This window comes from Balaenoptera ricei, chromosome 17 (assembly GCF_028023285.1).
Source record: "Balaenoptera ricei isolate mBalRic1 chromosome 17, mBalRic1.hap2, whole genome shotgun sequence".
Lineage (NCBI taxonomy): Eukaryota > Metazoa > Chordata > Mammalia > Artiodactyla > Balaenopteridae > Balaenoptera > Balaenoptera ricei.
This window is the reverse complement of record NC_082655.1, coordinates 49,679,602-49,698,016: the sequence shown is the minus strand read 5'-3', so window position 1 is coordinate 49,698,016 and position 18,415 is coordinate 49,679,602. Positions and strand designations below refer to the sequence as shown.

At 38.6% G+C, this 18,415-nt stretch overlaps 1 protein-coding gene and 1 long non-coding RNA gene across 3 annotated transcripts in view; one reads left to right on the top strand and one right to left on the bottom strand.

Annotated features, from left to right (window-relative positions):
* Positions 1-13,345: 13,345 nt before the first annotated feature.
* LOC132351787 (uncharacterized) lies at positions 13,346-17,364 on the bottom strand. Of its 2 annotated transcripts, XR_009498467.1 has the most exons (5): positions 16,995-17,364; positions 16,665-16,901; positions 16,400-16,446; positions 15,279-15,463; positions 13,346-13,584 (listed from the first exon to the last, which is right to left on the bottom strand). It is a non-coding gene; the product is annotated as an uncharacterized LOC132351787 (long non-coding RNA). The 2 variants fall into 2 exon arrangements; XR_009498466.1 differs by having other exon boundaries at positions 16,665-17,359.
* The window catches only part of RIPK2 (receptor interacting serine/threonine kinase 2), a 31,903-nt gene continuing 30,267 nt past the window's right edge, over positions 16,780-18,415 (top strand). Inside the window, exon 1 of the mRNA XM_059901786.1 lies at positions 16,780-17,610. Coding sequence (XP_059757769.1) covers positions 17,438-17,610 — 173 coding nt within the window. The 5' untranslated portion in view covers positions 16,780-17,437. The remainder of the gene's footprint in view (positions 17,611-18,415) is intronic.

The window sequence follows — 18,415 nt, the reverse complement described above, 5'->3', positions numbered from 1 at the left end:
TTATAGAACATTCCACCCAAAAACAACAGAATACACATTTTTCTCAAGTGCTCATGGAACATTCTCCAGGATAGATCATATCTTGGGTCAAAAATCAAGCCTTGGTAAATTTAAGAAAATTGAAATCGTATCAAGTATCTTTTCCAACCACAACGCTATGAGACTAGATATCAATTAAGGAAAAGATCTGTAAAAAATACAAACACATGGAGGCTACACAATACACTACTTAATAACGAAGTGATCACTGAAGAAATCAAAGGGGAAATCAAAAAATACCTAGAAGCAAATGACAATGGAGACACGATGACCCAAAACCTATGGGATGCAGCAAAAGCAGTGCTAAGAGGGAAGTTTATAGCAATACAAGCCTACCTCAAGAAACAGGAAACATCTCAAATAAACAACCTAACCTTGCACCTGAAGCAATTAGAGAAAGAAGAGCAAAAAAAACCCCAAAGCTAGAAGAAGGAAAGAAATTATAAAGATCACTTCAGAAATAAATGAAAAAGAAATGAAGGAAACAAGAGCAAAAATCAATGAAACTAAAAGCAGGTTCTTTGAGAAGATAAACAAAATTGATACACCATTAGCCAGACTCATCAAGAGAAAAAGGAAGAAGACTCAAATCAATAGAATTAGAAATGAAAAAGGAGAATTAACCACTGACACTGCAGAAATACAAACGATCATGAGAGATTACTACAAGCAACTCTATGCCAATAAAATGGACAACCTGGAAGAAATGGACACATTCTTAGAAATGCACAACCTGCTGAGACAGAACCAGGAAGAAATAGAAAATATGAACAGACCAATCACAAGCACTGAAATTGAAACTGTGATTAAAAATCTTCCAACAACTAAAAGCCCAGGACCAGATGGCTTCACAGGTGAATTCTATCAAACATTTAGAGAAGAGCTAACACCGATCCTTCTCAAACTCTTCCAAAATATTACAGAGGGAGGAACACTCCCCAACTCATTCTACAAGGCCACCATCACCCTGATACCAAAACCAGACATAGATGTCACAAAGAAAGAAAACTACAGGCCAATATCACTGATGAACATAGATGCAAAAATCCTCAACAAAATACTAGGAAACAGAATCCAACAGCACATTAAAAGGATCGTACACCATGATCAAGTGGAGTTTATCCCAGGCATGCAAGGATTCTTCAATATACGCAAATCAATCAACGTGATACATCATATTAACAAATTGAAGGAGAAAAACCATATGATCATCTCAATAGATGCAGAGAAAGCTTTCGACAAAATTCAACACCCATTTATGATAAAAGCCTTGCAGAAAGTAGGCATAGAGGGAACTTTCCTCAACATAATAAAGGCCATATATGACAAACCCACAGCCAACATCGTTCTCAATGGTGAAAAACTGAAATCATTTCGACTAAGATCAGGAACAAGACAAGGTTGCCCACTCTCACCACTATTATTCAACATAGTTTTGGAAGTGTTAGCCACAGCAATCAGAGAAGAAAAAGAAATAAAAGGAATCCAAATTGGAAAAGAAGTAAAGCGGTCACTGTTTGCAGATGACATGATACTATACATAGAGAATCCTAAAGATGCTACCAGAAAACTATGAGAGCTAATCAATGAATTTGGTAAAGTAGCAGGATACAAAATTAATGCACAGAAATCTCTTGCATTCCTATATACTAATGATGAAAAATCTGAAAGTGAAATTAAGAAAACACTCCCATTTACCACTGCAACAAAAAGAATAAAATATCTAGGAATAAACCTACCTAAGGAGACAAAAGACCTGTATGCAGAAAATTATAGGATACTGATGAAAGAAATTAAAGATGATAAAAATAGATGGAGAGATATACCATGTTCTTGGATTGGAAGAATCAACATTGTGAAAATGACTCTACTACCCAAAGCAATCTACAGATTCAATGCAATCCCTATCAAACTACCACAGGCATTTTTCACAGAACTAGAACAAAACAGTTCACAATTTGTATGGAAACACAAAAGACCCCGAATAGCAAAAGCAATCTTCAGAACGATAAATGGAGCTGGAGGAATCAGGCTCCCTGACTTCAGACTATATTACAAAGCTACAGTAATCAAGACAGTTTGGTACTGGCACAAAAACAGACATATAGATCAATGGAACAGTATAGAAAGCCCAGAGATAAACCCACGCACATATGGTCACCTTATCTTTGATAAAGGGGGCAAGCATATACAGTGGAGAAATGACAGCCTCTTCAATAAGTGGTGCTGGGAAAATTGGACAGGTACATGTAAAAGTATGAAATTAGAACATTCCCTGACACCATACACAAAAATAAACTCAAAATGGATTAAAGACCTAAGTGTAAGGCCAGACACTATCAAACACTTAGAGGAAAACATAGGCAGAACACTCTGTGAGATAAATCACAGCAAGATCCTTTTTGACCCAGCTCCTAGAGAAATGGAAATAAATACACAAATAAACAAATGGGACCTAATGAAACTTAAAAGCTTTTGCACAGCAAAGGAAACCATAAACAAGACCAGAAGACAACCCTCAGAGTGGGAGAAAATATTTGCAAATGAAGCAACTGACAAAGGATTAATCTACAAGATTTACAAGCAGCTCATGCAGCTCAATAACAAAAGAACAAACAACCCAATCCAAAAATGGGCAGAAGACCTAAGCAGACATTTCTCTAAAGAAGATATACAAATTGCCAACAGACACATGAAAGAATGCTCAACATCATTGATCATTAGAGAAATGCAAATCAAAACTACAATGAGATATCATCTCACACCAGTCAGAATGGCCATCATCAAAAAATCTACAAACAATAAATGCTGGAGAGGGTGTGGAGAAAAGGGAACACTCTTGGACTGTTGGTGGGAATGTAAATTGATACAGCCACTATGGAGAACAGTATGGAGGTTCCTTAAAAAACTAAAAATAGAACTACCATACGACCCAGCAATCCCACTACTGGGCATATACCCTGAGAAAACTGTAATTCAAAAAGAGTCATGTACCAAAATGTTCATTGCAGCTCTATTTACAATAGCCAGGACATGGAAGCAACCTAAGTGTCCATCATCGGAAGTATGGATAAAGAAGATGTGGCACATATATACAATGGAATATTACTCAGCCATAAAAAGAAATGAAATGGAGGTATTTCTAATGAGGTGGATGGAGTTAGAGTCCGTCATACAGAGTGAAGTAAGTCAGAAAGAGAAAAACAAATACAGTATGTTAACACATATATATGGAACCTAAGGGGGAAAAAAAAGGTCATGAAGAACCTAATGGCAAGACGGCAATAAAGACACAGACCTACTAGAGAATGGACTTGAGGATATGGGGAGGGGGAGGGGTGAGATGTGACAGGGTGAGAGAGTGCCATGGACATATATACACTACGAAATGTAAAATAGATAGCTAGTGGGAAGCAGCCGCATAGCACAGGGAGATCAGCTCGGTGCTTTGTGACCACCTACATGGGTGGGATAGGGAGGGTGGGAGGGAGGGAGATGCAAGAGGAAAGAGATATGGGAACATATGTATATGTATAACGGATTCACTTTGTTATAAAGCAGAAACTAACACACCATTGTAAAGCAATTATACTTCAATACAGATGTTAAAAAAAAACCAAAAAAAAGAAAACAAAAACCTAGAAGAATTAAAGAACAAACAAACAGAGATGACAAATACAATAATGGAAATGAAAACTACAGTAGAAGGAATCAATAACAGAATAACTGAGGCAGAAGAACGGATAAGTGACCTGGAAGACAGAATGGTGGAATTCACTGCTGCGGAAGAGAATAAAGAAAAAAGAATGAAAAGAAATGAAGACAGCCTAAGAGACCTCTGGGACAACACTAAATGCATTATAGGGGTCCCAGAAGGAGAAGAGAGAGAGAAAGGAACAGAGAAAATATTTGAAGAGATTATAGTCGAAAACTTCCCTAACATGGGAAAGGAAATAGCCACCCAAGTCCAGAAAGCGCAGAGAGCCCATACAGGATACACCCAAGGAGAAACACACTGAGACACATAGTAATCAAATTGGCAAAAATTAAAGACAAAGAAAAATTATTGAAAGCAGCAAGGGAAAAACGACAAACAACATACAAGGGAACTCCCATAAGGTTAACAGCTGATTTCTCAGCAGAAACTCTAGAAGCCAGAAGGGAGTGGCATGATATACTTAAAGTGATGAAAGGGAAGAACGTGCAACCAAGATTACTCTACCTGGCAAGGATCTCATTTAGATTTGATGGAGAAATCAAAAGCTTTACAGAGAAGCAAAAGGTAAGAGAATTCAGCACCACCAAACCAGCTCTACAACAAATGCTAAAGGGAATTCACTAAGTGGGAAACACAAGAGAAGAAAAGGACCTACCAAAACAAACCCAAAACAATTAAGAAAATGTTCATAGGAACATATATATCGATAATTACCTTAAACGTGAATGGATTAAATGCTCCAAACAAAAGACACAGGCTTGCTGAATGGATACAAAAACAAGACCCATATATATGCTGTCTACAAGAGACCCACTTCAGACCTAGGGACACATTCAGCCTGAAAGTGGGGGGATAGAAATAGATATTCCATGCAAATGGAAGTCAAAAGAAAGCTGGAGTAGCTATACTCATATCAGACAAAATAGACTTTAAAATAAAGAATGTTACAAGAGACAAGGAAGGACACTACATAATGATCAAGGGATCAATCCAAGAAGAACATATAACAATTATAAATATATATGCACCCAACATAGGAGCACCTCAATACATAAGGCAACTGCTAACAGCTATAAAAGAGGAAATCGACAGTAACACAATAATAGTGGGGGACTTTAACACCTCACTTACACCAATGGACAGATCATCCAAAATGAAAACAAATAAGGAAACAGAAGCTTTAAATGACATGATAGACCAGATAGATTTAATTGATATTTATAGGACATTCCATCCAAAAACAGCAGATTACACTTTCTTCTCAAGTGTGTACGGAATATTCTCCAGGATAGATCACATCTTGGGTCACAAATCAAGCCTCAGTAAATTTAAGAAAATTGAAATCATATCAAGCATCTTTTCTGACCACAACGCTATGAGATTAGAAATGAATTACAGGGGAAAAAACTTGAAAACCACAAACACATGGAGGCTAAACAATACGTTACTAAATAAACAAGAGATCACTGAAGAAATCAAAGAGGAAATCAAAAAATACCTAGAGACAAATGACAATGAAAACACGATGATCCAAAACCTATGGGATGCAGCAAAAGCAGTTCTAAGAGTGAAGTTTATAGCTATACAAGCCTACTTAAAGAGACAAGAAAAATCTCAAGTAAACAATCTAACCTTACACCTAAAGGAACTAGAGAAAGAAGAACAAACAAAACCCAAAGTTAGCAGAAGGAAAGAAATCATAAAGATCAGAGTGGAAATAAATGAAATACAAACAAAGAAAACAATAGCAAAGATCAATAAAACTAAAAGCTGGTTCTTTGAGAAGATAAACAAAATTGATAAGCCATTAGCCAGACTCATTCAGAAAAAGAGGGAGAGGACTCAAATCAATAAAAGCAGAAATGAAAAAGGAGAAGTTACAACAGACACCGCAGAAATACAAAGCATCCTAAGAGACTACTACAAGCAACTTTATGCCAATGAAATGGACAACCTGGAAGAAGTGGACAAATTCTTAGAAAGGTATAACCTTCCAAGACTGAACCAGGAAGAAACAGAAAATATGAACAGACCAATCACAAGTAATGAAATTGAAACTGTGATTAAAAATCTTCCAACAAACAAAAGTCCAGGACCAGATGCCATCACAGGTGAATTCTATCAAACATTTAGAGAAGAGCTAACACCCATGCTTCTCAAACTCTTCCAAAAAATTGCAGAGGAAGGAACACTCCCAAACTCATTCTATGAGGCCACCATCACCCTGATACCAAAACCAGACAAAGATACTACAAAAAAAGAAAATTACAGACCAATATCACTGATGAATATAGTTGCAAAAATCCTCAACAAAATACTTGCAAACAGAATGCAACAACACATTAAAAGGATCATACATCACGATCAAGTGGGATTTATCCCAGGGATGCAAGGATTCTTCAATATACAGAAATCAATCAATGTGATACACCATATTAACAAATTGAAGAATAAAAACCATATGATCATCTCAATAGATGCAGAAAAAGCTTTTGACAAAATTCAACACCCATTTATGATAAAAACTCTCCAGAAAGTTGGCACAGAGGGACCCTCCCTCAACATAATAAAGGCCATATATGACAAACCCACAGCAAAAATCATTCTCAACGGTGAAAAACTGAAAACATTTCCTCTAAGATCAGGAACGAGACAAGGATGTCCACTCTCACCACTATTATTCAACATAGTTCTGGAAGTCCTAGCCACGGCAATCAGAGAAGAAAAAGAAATAAAAGGAATACAAATTGGAAAAGAAGAAGTAAAACTGTCACTGTTTGCAGATGACATGATACTATACATAGAGAATCTTAAAAATGCCACCAGAAAACTACTAGAGCTGATCAATGCATTTGGTAAAGTTGCAGGGTAAAAAATTAATGCACAGAAATCTTTTGCATTCCTATACACTAACGATGAAGAGTCTGAAAGAGAAATTATGGAAACACTCCCATTTACCATTGCAACCAAAAGAATAAAATACCTAGGAATAAACCTACCTAGGGAGACAAAAGACCTGTATGCAGAAAACTACAAGACACTGATGAAAGAAATTAAAGATGATACCAACAGATGGAGAGATATACCATGTTCTTGGATTGGAAGAATCAATATTGTGAAAATGACTATACTACCCAAAGCAATCTACAGGTTCAATGCAATCCCTATCAAATTACCAATGGCATTTTTTACGGAGCTAGAATAAATCATCTTAAAATTTGTATGGAGACACAAAAGACCCCGAATAGCCAAAGCAGTCTTGAGGCAAAAAAATGGAGCCGGAGGAATCAGACTCCCTGACTTCAGACTATATTACAAAGCTACAGTAATCAAGACAATATGGTACTGGCACAAAAACAGAAACATAGATCAATGGAACAAGATAGAAAGCCCAGAGATAAACCCACGCACCTATGGTCAACTAATCTATGACAAAGGAGGCAAAGATATACAATGGAGAAAAGACAGTCTATTCAGTAAGTGGTGCTGGGAAAACTGGACAGCTACATGTAAAAGAATGAAATTAGAACACTCCCAGCACCATACACAAAAAATGAACTCAAAATGGATTCGAGACCTAAATGTAAGACTGGACACTATAAAACTCTTAGAGGAAAACATAGGAAGAACACTCTGTGACATAAATCACAGCAAGATCTTTTTTGATCCACCTCCTAGAGTAATGGAAATAAAAACAAAAATAAACAAATGGGACCTAATGAAACTTAAAAGCTTTTGCACAGCAAAGGAAACCATAAACAAGATGAAAAGACAACCTTCAGAATGGGAGAGAATATTTGCAAACGAATCAACAGACAAAGGATTAATCTCCAAAATATATAAACAGCTCATGCAGCTCAATATTAAAGAAACAAACAACCCAATCCAAAAATGGGCAGAAGACCTAAATAGACATTTTTCCAAAGAAGACATACAGATGGCCAAGAAGCACATGAAAAGATGCTCAACATCACTAATTATTAGAGAAATGCAAATCAAAACTACAATGAGGTATAACCTCACACCAGTTAGAATGGGCATCTTCAGAAAATCTACAAACAACAAATGCTGGAGAGGGTGTGGAGAAAAGGGAACCCTCTTGCACTGTTGGTGGGAATGTAAATTGATAAAGCCACTATGGAGAACAATATGGAGGTTCCTTAAAAAACTAAAAATAGAATTACCATATGATCCAGCAATCCCACTACTGGGCATATACTCAGAGAAAACCGTAATTCAAAGATACATGCACCCCAATGTTCTTTGCAGCACTATTTACAATAGCCAGGTCATGGAAGCAACCTAAATGCCCATCGACAGACGAATGGATAAAGAAGTGGTGGTACATACATACAATGGAATATTACTCAGCCATAAAAAGGAACGAAATTGAGTCATTTGTTGAGACGTGGATGGATCTAGAGACTGTTATACAGAGTGAAGTAAGTCAGAAAGAGAAAAACAAATATCGTTTATTAACGCATGTATGTGGAACCTAGAAAAATGGTACAGATGAACCAGTTTGCAGGGCAGAAGTTGAGACACAGATATAGAGAACAAATGTATGGACACCAAGGGGGGAAAACCGCAGTGGGTTGGGGATGGTGGTGTGCTGAATTTGGCGATTGGGATTGACATATCTACATTGATGTGTATAAAATTGATGACTGATTAAAAAAAAAAGACTTAAGTCATCATGATGTATATAAAGACTTTAGTCATCACTTTTGTAGATAGCATTGTAGAGCTTATTTATTCTGTAGATAGCAATGTAGAGCTTGTGTCCCATACTACATACCAAAGAGCCATTCACATCATAGACAGTCAATAAATGCTGAATTAAAATGTTAATATGTAAAAGAAAAAGCAAATTTTAGCCAATGGAATTAGTTCCATAAAGTTTAAATTATTCCTAACAGAAACTATTATTAAAGAGACACATCAACATTTTAATATTGCTAGACTGAACTTCTTTAAAAGATATCCTTGCTCACATATAAAATAACTCTTCATATAAAAGTGTGTTGAGTGGTGCCAAATCATTCACACTCCATCTCTCAGTACTCTATTACTTCGTGAGAACAGATGAACTGATTCAGAATACAGCAATATAATTTCCTTTGTTCAACTGCTGGCTATGCCTCTTAATAGCTGTGGGACCTTACACAAGTAATTAACATCTCTGTGCCTCAGTTTCTACATCTGCAAAGTTAGAGTGATAATAGCATCTATTGCATAGTGTTGGTGTACTAAGTGAGTTACTCTATGGAAATTGCTTAGAAGAGTCCCTGACACGTAGCAAGCATTATATAAGTGTTAGGGTTTTTTTTTTTTTTAATTCATTTATTTATTTACTTATTGGCTGCATCGTGTCTTCGTTGCTGTGAGCGGTCTTTCTCTAGTTGTGGCGAGCGGGGGCTACTCTTTGTTGCGGTGCGTGGGCTTCTCATTGCGGTGGGTTTTCTTTGCTGTGGAGCACAGGCTCTAGGCACGTGGGCTGCAGTAGCTGTGACACGTGCACTCAGTAGTTGTGGCTTGCAGGCTCTAGAGAGCAGGCTCAGTAGTTGTAGCGCACAAGCTTAGTTGCTCCGCAGCATATGGGATCTTCCAGGGCCAGGGCTTGAACCCGTGTCTCCTGCATTCGCAGGCAGATTCTTAGCCTATAAGTGTTAGTTATTATTGCTGTTGTTGATATTGTTGTTGTTGTTGCTGTTTTAGAAATTCAGTACCTCATGTCCATATCCCCATAATCCACAAAGGACTTGAAGGGTGATATTATGGCCAACCAGAATCTCTTCCTCAGGAGTTCTGGGCTATGAAAAAGAACCAACACCGTTGACAAGTCCCTAGAGAAGTTAGAGGAGCCAGTTCTTTAACTGAAATGCAGATAGTGAGGGCTCCAGGCTGGGTAATAACTGCTCTATGAATCTGTCAATGTCCTCTATCCAAAGACCACCAGGAACACATCTGCAGTTCTATAAATCTGGGTTTACTGACTCATTGCAAGCAGGAGTTATGTGTACCATGAGGAATCAGGACATCTCAGTAAGAGGATGTTTGTTAGAAATAATTTATTATGGGATTTGGACTTCTTGTAGGTGATTCTGAGGAGCATTCAAGGAAACGGGTATCTTCCCTGCATTGGATGCTCTCCAGGAGCAGGAGTGATTCTCTGATCAGGTATCTTAATAATTTATATCTAGACAGTGAGAATAATGAAATTGAGATAAAGCTCTAATTGGTAAAGAAGAAGCAGGTACTCATTATTAGTCAGGAAAGGGCAATGTTTGTTCATTTTTGTGGTTTGAACAATGTTTTTACCTCTGTCTGTTCAAACATGATAATGAAGTGGTCTTATTTTTTCTTGCTCCACTACAGTGACAAAATAGTCTTGTCTGAGGTTGGTGTTCTATGAAAGTGTTTATATTGAACAGGAGAATGCCACAGATTCATTGGGAGTGCCAGGCCAGCTCCCAGCTAATAAGGGCTGCTTTTCTCTTTCTTAAACTAGGTAAGAATGTTTTGCTTGAAGGGCAGAGCTGGCCAGGAAAATAACTATTATTATTATTATTTACATGGATTGACAGGTTTATAACTTATAAAGTTCTTTTATATTCATTGTATAACTTGAGTCTCTCAGAACAATCCTAGGAGATAGGTAGGCTATAGGGCCTCCACATCGCACAACTCTAGGGGGCCCATTCATAATGTATTCCACGTGAATGGCACCTCCCCACTGTGAATAGTGTCCTTGGCAGGAGTTGTGCAACAAGGTTTCCCTGGCAGGGCAGACATTTCTATTCCTTTTTACAATTATAAAAATTAAGTCAAAGAAGCTTCCTGAGTGTTCCTTAGTTCCCAATAAACCTTAGAGTTCTCTCTGGCAACCTGTTCAGCTGCTGACGTTGGATCCCTGCTTCAGTCATGTTTCCGATTCCAAATTGCACCAGCCGGCGCTGTTATGACCTAGACTAGAGGTCCCCAACCTTTTTGGCACCAGGGACCCGTTTTGTGAAAGACAATTTTTCCACAGACTGGGTGGGGGGAATAGCTAGCGATGTGGAGCGATGGGGAGCAGCAGACGAATCTGTGCTCGCTTGCCCGCCGCTCACCTCCTGCTGTGCGGCCCGGTTCCTAACAGGCCACGGACCGGTACCAGTCTGCAGCCCGGGGGTTGGAGACCCCTGACCTAGACTATATTGGCTACTACAGTAAGAAAAGCTCTGCCTTCTTCCACAACTTTGTCTATGCTTGCCCAAAAAAGGATGCTAAAAAGGGTACTGAACTTATAATCTCTTTCATATAGCCACTGCCTAAAGCAGAAAAAAAAAAAAAAGTGTGTCTTTGTCTCTGTGTGTGTGTGTGTGTGTATTGCCTAAAAAATATATCTTAGTATATTTTGCTTACAAGCTAGGAGTGACAGCTGGAGAAAATGATTTTGAGTTCTGAAGACATTTGAAAAAGCAAAATATCCTGCTTAATTCAGGAGCTAAAATTTTTAAATGCAGACTGTGCTACTGGTAACATATCTTTCCACACTCTTAGAAACCTGCCAAGTAAAATGTCAAAAGAAAATGGAATTTCCCATGAAATGTCCATTAATAATAAATTTTTGTCCATCACTGTCTTTTTGTAGCTGGGAAATTCCCTCTTGCTACTAAATTCCTCTCCTGAGACATCATATAAAGTGAAACCGAAAATGTACTACCCTAGTGATACAGCAAGCAGTTCCCGGAAAGAATATGAGCTTTAATTCAAATAGATTTGTGCAGGAATCATGTCTCTGTAATTTAAAAACTCTATGACTTTGGGCAGTTTGCCTTACCTCTCTTCATTAAATTACCATGCATTGCTTCTTTCCCCTAATTTCTGAGTGTGCCCTGGACTTCACTATCAGACCCTGGACTTCCCTATCAGAACATTTATCGCACTCTACTGTAATTGTATGCTTAGGTTCTATCTCCCTTAGAACACTAAAAGCATTTTAAGGACAGAGACCATGTGTCTTTTGTTATCCCTGTATTTCCAGCACCTAGCATTATGGCACATAATATTTGTTAAATTCATTTGTTGTCTTAGGGGAGGTGAACTGGAGATCTGAAGAATCAGGAAGGCTTACTTTTCATTTACATACCTTTTTATAATTCTTGTGGTTCTTTGTTATGGCAGTCCCTGGAAACTAATACACCCAGGTACAACTTTTTAAAACTTTTTATTTGGACATAATAATAGACTCACAGGAAGTTGTAAAAATAATACAGAGCAGTCCCACATATCCTTCACCCATTTTCCCCCAATGGTTACCAGATGCTTTTAGACCAAAAAATAGAAAAAAATAGAATATGAGATGTTTTTAATTCTTGCATTTGTACTTTTTTAAGTAGTTTATTTTTCAACTTTTCTGTCTTGTTTCTAATTTAAAAGACTATGAGATATATCCCCTCTTTTTTTGGATTTCCTTCCCATTTAGGTCACCACAGAGCATTGAGTAGAGTTCCTTGAGCTATATACAGTAGATTCTCATTAGTTATCTATTTTATACATAGTATCAATAGTGTATATATGTCAATCCCAATCTCCCAATTCATCCCACCCCCCCACTTCGTCCCTTGGTGTCCATACGTTTGTTCTCTACGTCTGTGTCTCTATTTCTGCTTTGCAAATAAGATCATCTATACCATTTTTCTAGATTCCACATATAAACGTTAATATATGATATTTGTTTTTCTCTTTCTGACTTACTTCACTCTTTATGACAGTCTCTGGCTCCATCCACATCTCTACAAATGACCCAATTTCATTCCTTTTTATGGCTGAATAATATTCCATTGTATATATATACCACATCTTTATCCATTCCTCTGTCGATGGACATTATATGTATACATATAGCTGATTCACTTTGCTGTACAGTAGAAACTAACACAACATTGTAAAGCAACTACAATAAAAATTAATTTAAAAAATAAAATTAGAAAAATAAATAAATAGCACTTACAGGAATAAAAGGCATTGAAGCTTAAAAAAACAAACAAACAAAACAAAAAACAGACTATGAGAGATTTCAAGCATGCCATTTGAAGCTACCATGTCCCTAAAATAGCACATGCAGATATAAATAACCTTTATTCTCAGTAAATGGAAAATATGACTTAATATGATTCTACAGAATTTTGAATAGATGAATTCAACATACAGGTGTTGAGGCTTGTTTTTCAGCCTAATTTGCATAATTTTTCTCATTTTTTTTGTTTCTCATTTAGTTGATGTAGTTTAGCATCAGTATTCTTTAGGTTTTCTGTCATTAGCCATTCATTATGGGCATTAATTAAACAATGTACATATCACTAAGAATACATATATTTTAAGCTGTATAATGGTGAAACTATCATGAAAGCTAAAGGTTTGAGGTTGTGATAAACAAATTGAAGCCAGATATTTAGAAGGGCTGCAATAAAAAGAATCTTAGCATTTAAATGAGTTTAGAAGCACTGAAATCCAGGAATCAGCAGATCAACATTATACTATCTATCTCGAAAAGAAATGAAAGAAGGTGTGTGGAGAAACAGCACTCTCATTTGTCTGCAGAAAAAAAAAATTGGAAGAACCTCAGTGAAGATCAATTCAACAATACAAACCAAAATTACAAATGAACATAACTCTTTTGTCCAGCAATTCAGCTTCTAGGACATATATATGGATACACTTGCACATGTATGAAATGACATATGTAACGATTACTTATTGCAGCATAATTTGTAAGAGTAAATATGTGGAAACCAGCTAAGTGTCCACCAATGAGGGGTAAATTATGGTATATCCATCATCTAAAAAAAAAAAAGATGAGAAAGCTTTTTATGCATTTGTATGGAAAGATATCTGAAATAGATTACTAAGTGAAAGACAAGCAAGGTGAACAGGTATATACTGTAATACTAATTAAGTAAAAGTAAGAGACATAATATACACCCACATATATTATTTATTTTGTATTTAAACCTATTAACCTTTTATTGAAGTATAACATATATATATACAGAAAAGTGCACATTGTGTAACCTCAAAGAATTTTCATAACTGAACATACCCATGTAACTGGCACCAAAAGTCTAGGTCCTAGATCAAGAAACAGAACATTTCTATCACCCCAGAGGCCTCATCATGTCCCTTCTAGTCACTATGACCACCCTACAAGAGTAGACATTATCCTGATTTCTAAAAGCATAGGCTAGTTTTGCTTATTTTTGTACTTAATAGGAATTGACTCATAAAATGTATACTCTTCTGTGTCTAGCTTTTTCATCCAGTATTGTATTTGTGCAATTCATCAATATTGTACACTGCTCAATATCATTGCTGTTTAGTATTCCACTGTGTAAATGGGCCACAAATCATTTACCCATTCTACTATTTATGGATATTTGGGTAATTTCCAGTTTGAAGCTATTATAAATAGCACTACTATGAACTTTCTAGTATATGCATATGCATGTCCATATACCTAGGCAAGGAATTGCTGAGGATCTGCATATCTGCAATTTTAATAGTACTGCCATACAGTTTGTAAAATTGATTGTACCAACTGACACTCCCACCAGCAATGTACAAGAGTTCCAATTGTTACAAAACCTCACCCACACTTGCTATATTCTGTCTTTTTAATTTTAGTTATTCTTGTATTTGTGTAGTGATATTGCACTGTGGTTTTAACTTGTAGTTCTCTAATGACTGATGATGTCGAGCACCTTTTCACATTCATTTGCTATTTGCTATTTAGATATACCCTTGTGTGAAGTATCTAGGTCTTTTGCCTAATTTTCTATCGAATTATCTGTCTGTTACACTTTTAAATTTTGAACCATGTGAATACTAATTTTTTAAAATTTAAAAGTAATGTAATTAAAAATTTAAATAGGGGTTTCCCTGGTGGCGCAGTGGTTGAGAATCTGCCTGCCAATGCAGGGGACACAGGTTTGAGCCCTGGTCTGGGAGGATCCCACATGCCACGGAGCAACTGGGCCCGTGAGCCACAACTACTGAGCCTGCGCGTCTGGAGCCTGTGCTCCGCAACAAGAGAGGCCGCGATGGTGAGAGGCCCGCGCACCGTGATAAGGAGTGGCCCCCATTTGCCACAACCAGAGAAAGCCCTCACACAGAAACGAGGACCCAATATAGCCAAAAATAAATATAAAAATAAATTTTAAAAATATATAAATAAATTTTATAGCATTCTATGCTGCATGTTCTCTCCTTCTGGAATTATAATATACTAGTATTTCAGAAGCTCTAAAAAGTCGTAAAGTTTTCACCACCACAGAACAGTTGGAGAAACGCTGTTTCCATTCTTGTCTAATTTTTAGTTTTCATGGAATTAATAATTGCTTCCTTTTTTCACTTGCTTATATTTTTTAAGTTCTCTCTCGAATTTTATCACGTATTTCTTTAGCTCTATCAAACATCTATCAATATAACTACCCAAATACTCAAAATTAGTAATCTAAATAAATTCAATTACACTAACCAGTCTTCCTTCTTGGAGTCTGCCATCTTCCTTCTGCAGTGAAAACGATTGCTCTCTAATTCTGCCACATATCTTTCACCCTGGCATTTCCCTTCACATTCTCCTGGTCCTTTTTTCTGGATCCCATGTCTTTCTCTTTGTCTTGCTCTCATGTTTTGTTGGAGCACATCCTCTAGTAACTTTCCCTAAAAAAAAAAAAAAAAAAAAAGGTGGATGGATGGATGGAAAATAAATGTTTTCATCCTTGTATATGTGAAAATGTTTTTATTCTACTCATACTTGATGGATAGTTTGACTATAGGATTCTAGGTTGGAAGTTATTGTCTTACAAAACTTGAAATTTCACGGTAGTGTTTTAGCATAAAAGTGTTATTGTTGAGAAACCCAATGCCATTCTAATTCCCATCCGTTTATTCCTGCTTCTTCCCTCTGAAAACTTTTAGAATCTTCTCTTTGTTCTTAATGTTCTGATCTTTTTAATGGTGTGCTTTAACATAGGTCCTTTTTCATTCACTGTGGGTAGCTGGTGGGCCCTTTCAATATGAAGATCTTTCTCTTTTGGTCCTGGCAAAAATTCTTGAATTATTATTTTGATCATTTCCTCCCTTCTTAATTTTTGTTCACTTTCTCTAGAATTCTTAGTTTGTAAACTGACTGGATGAATGAATGAATGGGAAAAGTTTTCTGAGCACTTTTTGTAGCAAAAAGCTTATTAAGGAATGAACCACAGATTATCAGACCATATCTTTAAAGCTAAGTATTTTATTTTAAATTATCAAATTTTAAAACACACTCTTTCATTACAGCTTCCATTTATTGTAAAATGTAACACTGCTACTCTCATTTCAGGCAATACAAAAATACAGGAAGCACTGATTTTCTGTAGGCAGAAATCCCTGATTGAAGTCAGGCATTCCCTATTACTTTTGCTTTAGAATTCATTAAATGCCTAGCATGGACTTGGTCTTGTGTATAATATTTGCACCACACTTCGCAAAATAGTCATTTCAGGTGTAGAAAAGTGTTTGTTTAAGGTAAAAAGACTTTTGCAGTCTTTTTTGGTTGGCATTAAACACCGCATTCTTCCCAGATCTATAAGAAAGAAATGTTTGCAGTCTTACCTGGAATCAAGGGAGGGACTCTCTCAAGGTTACTTTTCAATCTCTGTCTATAATTATGGACGTCAGGAGAGAAAAAAAAAAAAAAAAGTCAGAAAAATACGTCCCTAGTAGAGAAGCACTCAACAGGAACTAAACATCTGAACTTTTAGACAGCATTAAACTCTGACAGGGCTTGTCAGCCACCCCCACACGACTGAAGTAGTTGGAAGTGAGGTTAGATTGGAGTCCAGATAAGCAAGTGAATCTACACCCCTACCTGACTCACCGGGCTGAGAAGTGCGGAGCCCTAGTAAGTCACGACCGCACTCCCTCAAAGGGCTTTCCGCGCAGGCACGGAGTCAGGAAACGGCAGCTGCCACACCCACCCTGCTACCTCCGGTGTTTGGCGACTCCCGGAAGACGCGCCGATGGGACCAGAGGAGATTCCTCCTGGATGGGAGGGTCCGCTGACTGGGTGTGAGGCTGCGGAGAGGAAATTTCCCCAAAAGAAAACCTTTCCAACCTAGCGGGTTGGGGGGAGAGAAGACAAATTGAGCGCCCCTGGCTCACTTCCCCACTCCCAAGCCCCCGCCCGAGCCCCGCCGGTGTGGCACACGTCGTCTGGGCACAACAAAGCGGAGATCTCGGGCCTCAGGCCGAGGCGGGAGCCTTGCTGGGAGGATCGCGGGCCAGGGGCCCTCATCCACGCCTCGGCATCCGCCGCTGACGTCGCCTGAGAAGTCTGGGGAGGGAGGAGCTCCGACAGGCAGGCTCGGGTGGCTGGCAGCGCCTGGGAGGGCCAGGTCGGAGAGAGGAAGCTCCTCCCCTGTGCGCCCCGCCGCCGCAGAGTTGACCCGTCTCTAGAAGAGAAGAGTCCGCTCCGGCTCCGGGTAAGCAGCGGCTTGGCGTGGGCTGCGCGGGGAATGGACGACCTCGTGACCTAGTGTCCCGCAGCCTGTAGGGCCTGCTGACCCGGCTTGCGCAAGGGGTGGAGCCGCGGGAGCGGCGGGCACTTCCGGAATCGACCGGCTTGCCTGAGTGCCCGCGCCACCCGCTACCATGAACGAGGAGGCCATCTGCAGCGCCCTGCCCACCATCCCGTACCACAAGCTCGCCGACTTGCGCTACCTGAGCCGCGGCGCGTCCGGCACCGTGTCTTCTGCCCGCCACGCAGACTGGCGCGTTCAGGTGGCCGTGAAACACCTGCACATTCACACCCCGCTGCTCGACAGGTAGGGCGCCCCGGCGGCTCCACCGCGGAGCCCCGAAATCTTCGTCCCCCACCCCACTGGCTCTAACCCCGGGCAAGCGGGCTCTGAAGCCCAAACGACGGTGACCACTTGGGATCGGCCGCACACCTCGTCACCTCTAGGCAGCCGTTCAACGCTTGGGCTAACATGGTGGGGAGAGCAGGCTTCTCTGGAGATGCAGCAATCACGCTTCTTTTCACTGCCCTCTCCTTTTTTTCTTACTCCTGGGCCTCCTTTCTCCAGACACCAAAAATCAGCAATCACAGCCCAACTCTAAACGTCCTCTTTATTGAAATTGGGTTTTTGTTTGCTTTGTTTTTCCCTTTTTTTTTTTTTTTTTTCTGAAGTCGAATTCTAGGGCTGCACTGCCCAACAGGTAGCTCTTAGCCACAGGTGGCTATTACTTTTTTTTAAAGTGGCTATTAGAAAATTTCAAATTGTATATGTGGTTCACATATTTTTATTGAACAGCACTGCTCTAGAGTCTGGGACGTTTTGGTTTGGGCTTTTTGTTGTTTTTGGTTTACACATGTAGGCATGAAAGTTTAGATATCAAACTCAATTTAGTTTCTCCTCTTACCGTCACAGGGAAGGAAACCTGTCTCTAGAGGAAACTTGTATTATTTTTGCTAACAATAAACTGAAATCAGAAAGCTGTTAAATGACCAAAAATTTTGAATGTCTCTCCCATCCTGGAACAATTTTAGTGCAATGTCCAGATTTCAAGGGAAGGCTAGATTAGTTCCTGTTTCCAGAGAAACCTTTCAACCATATATATTAATCAGTG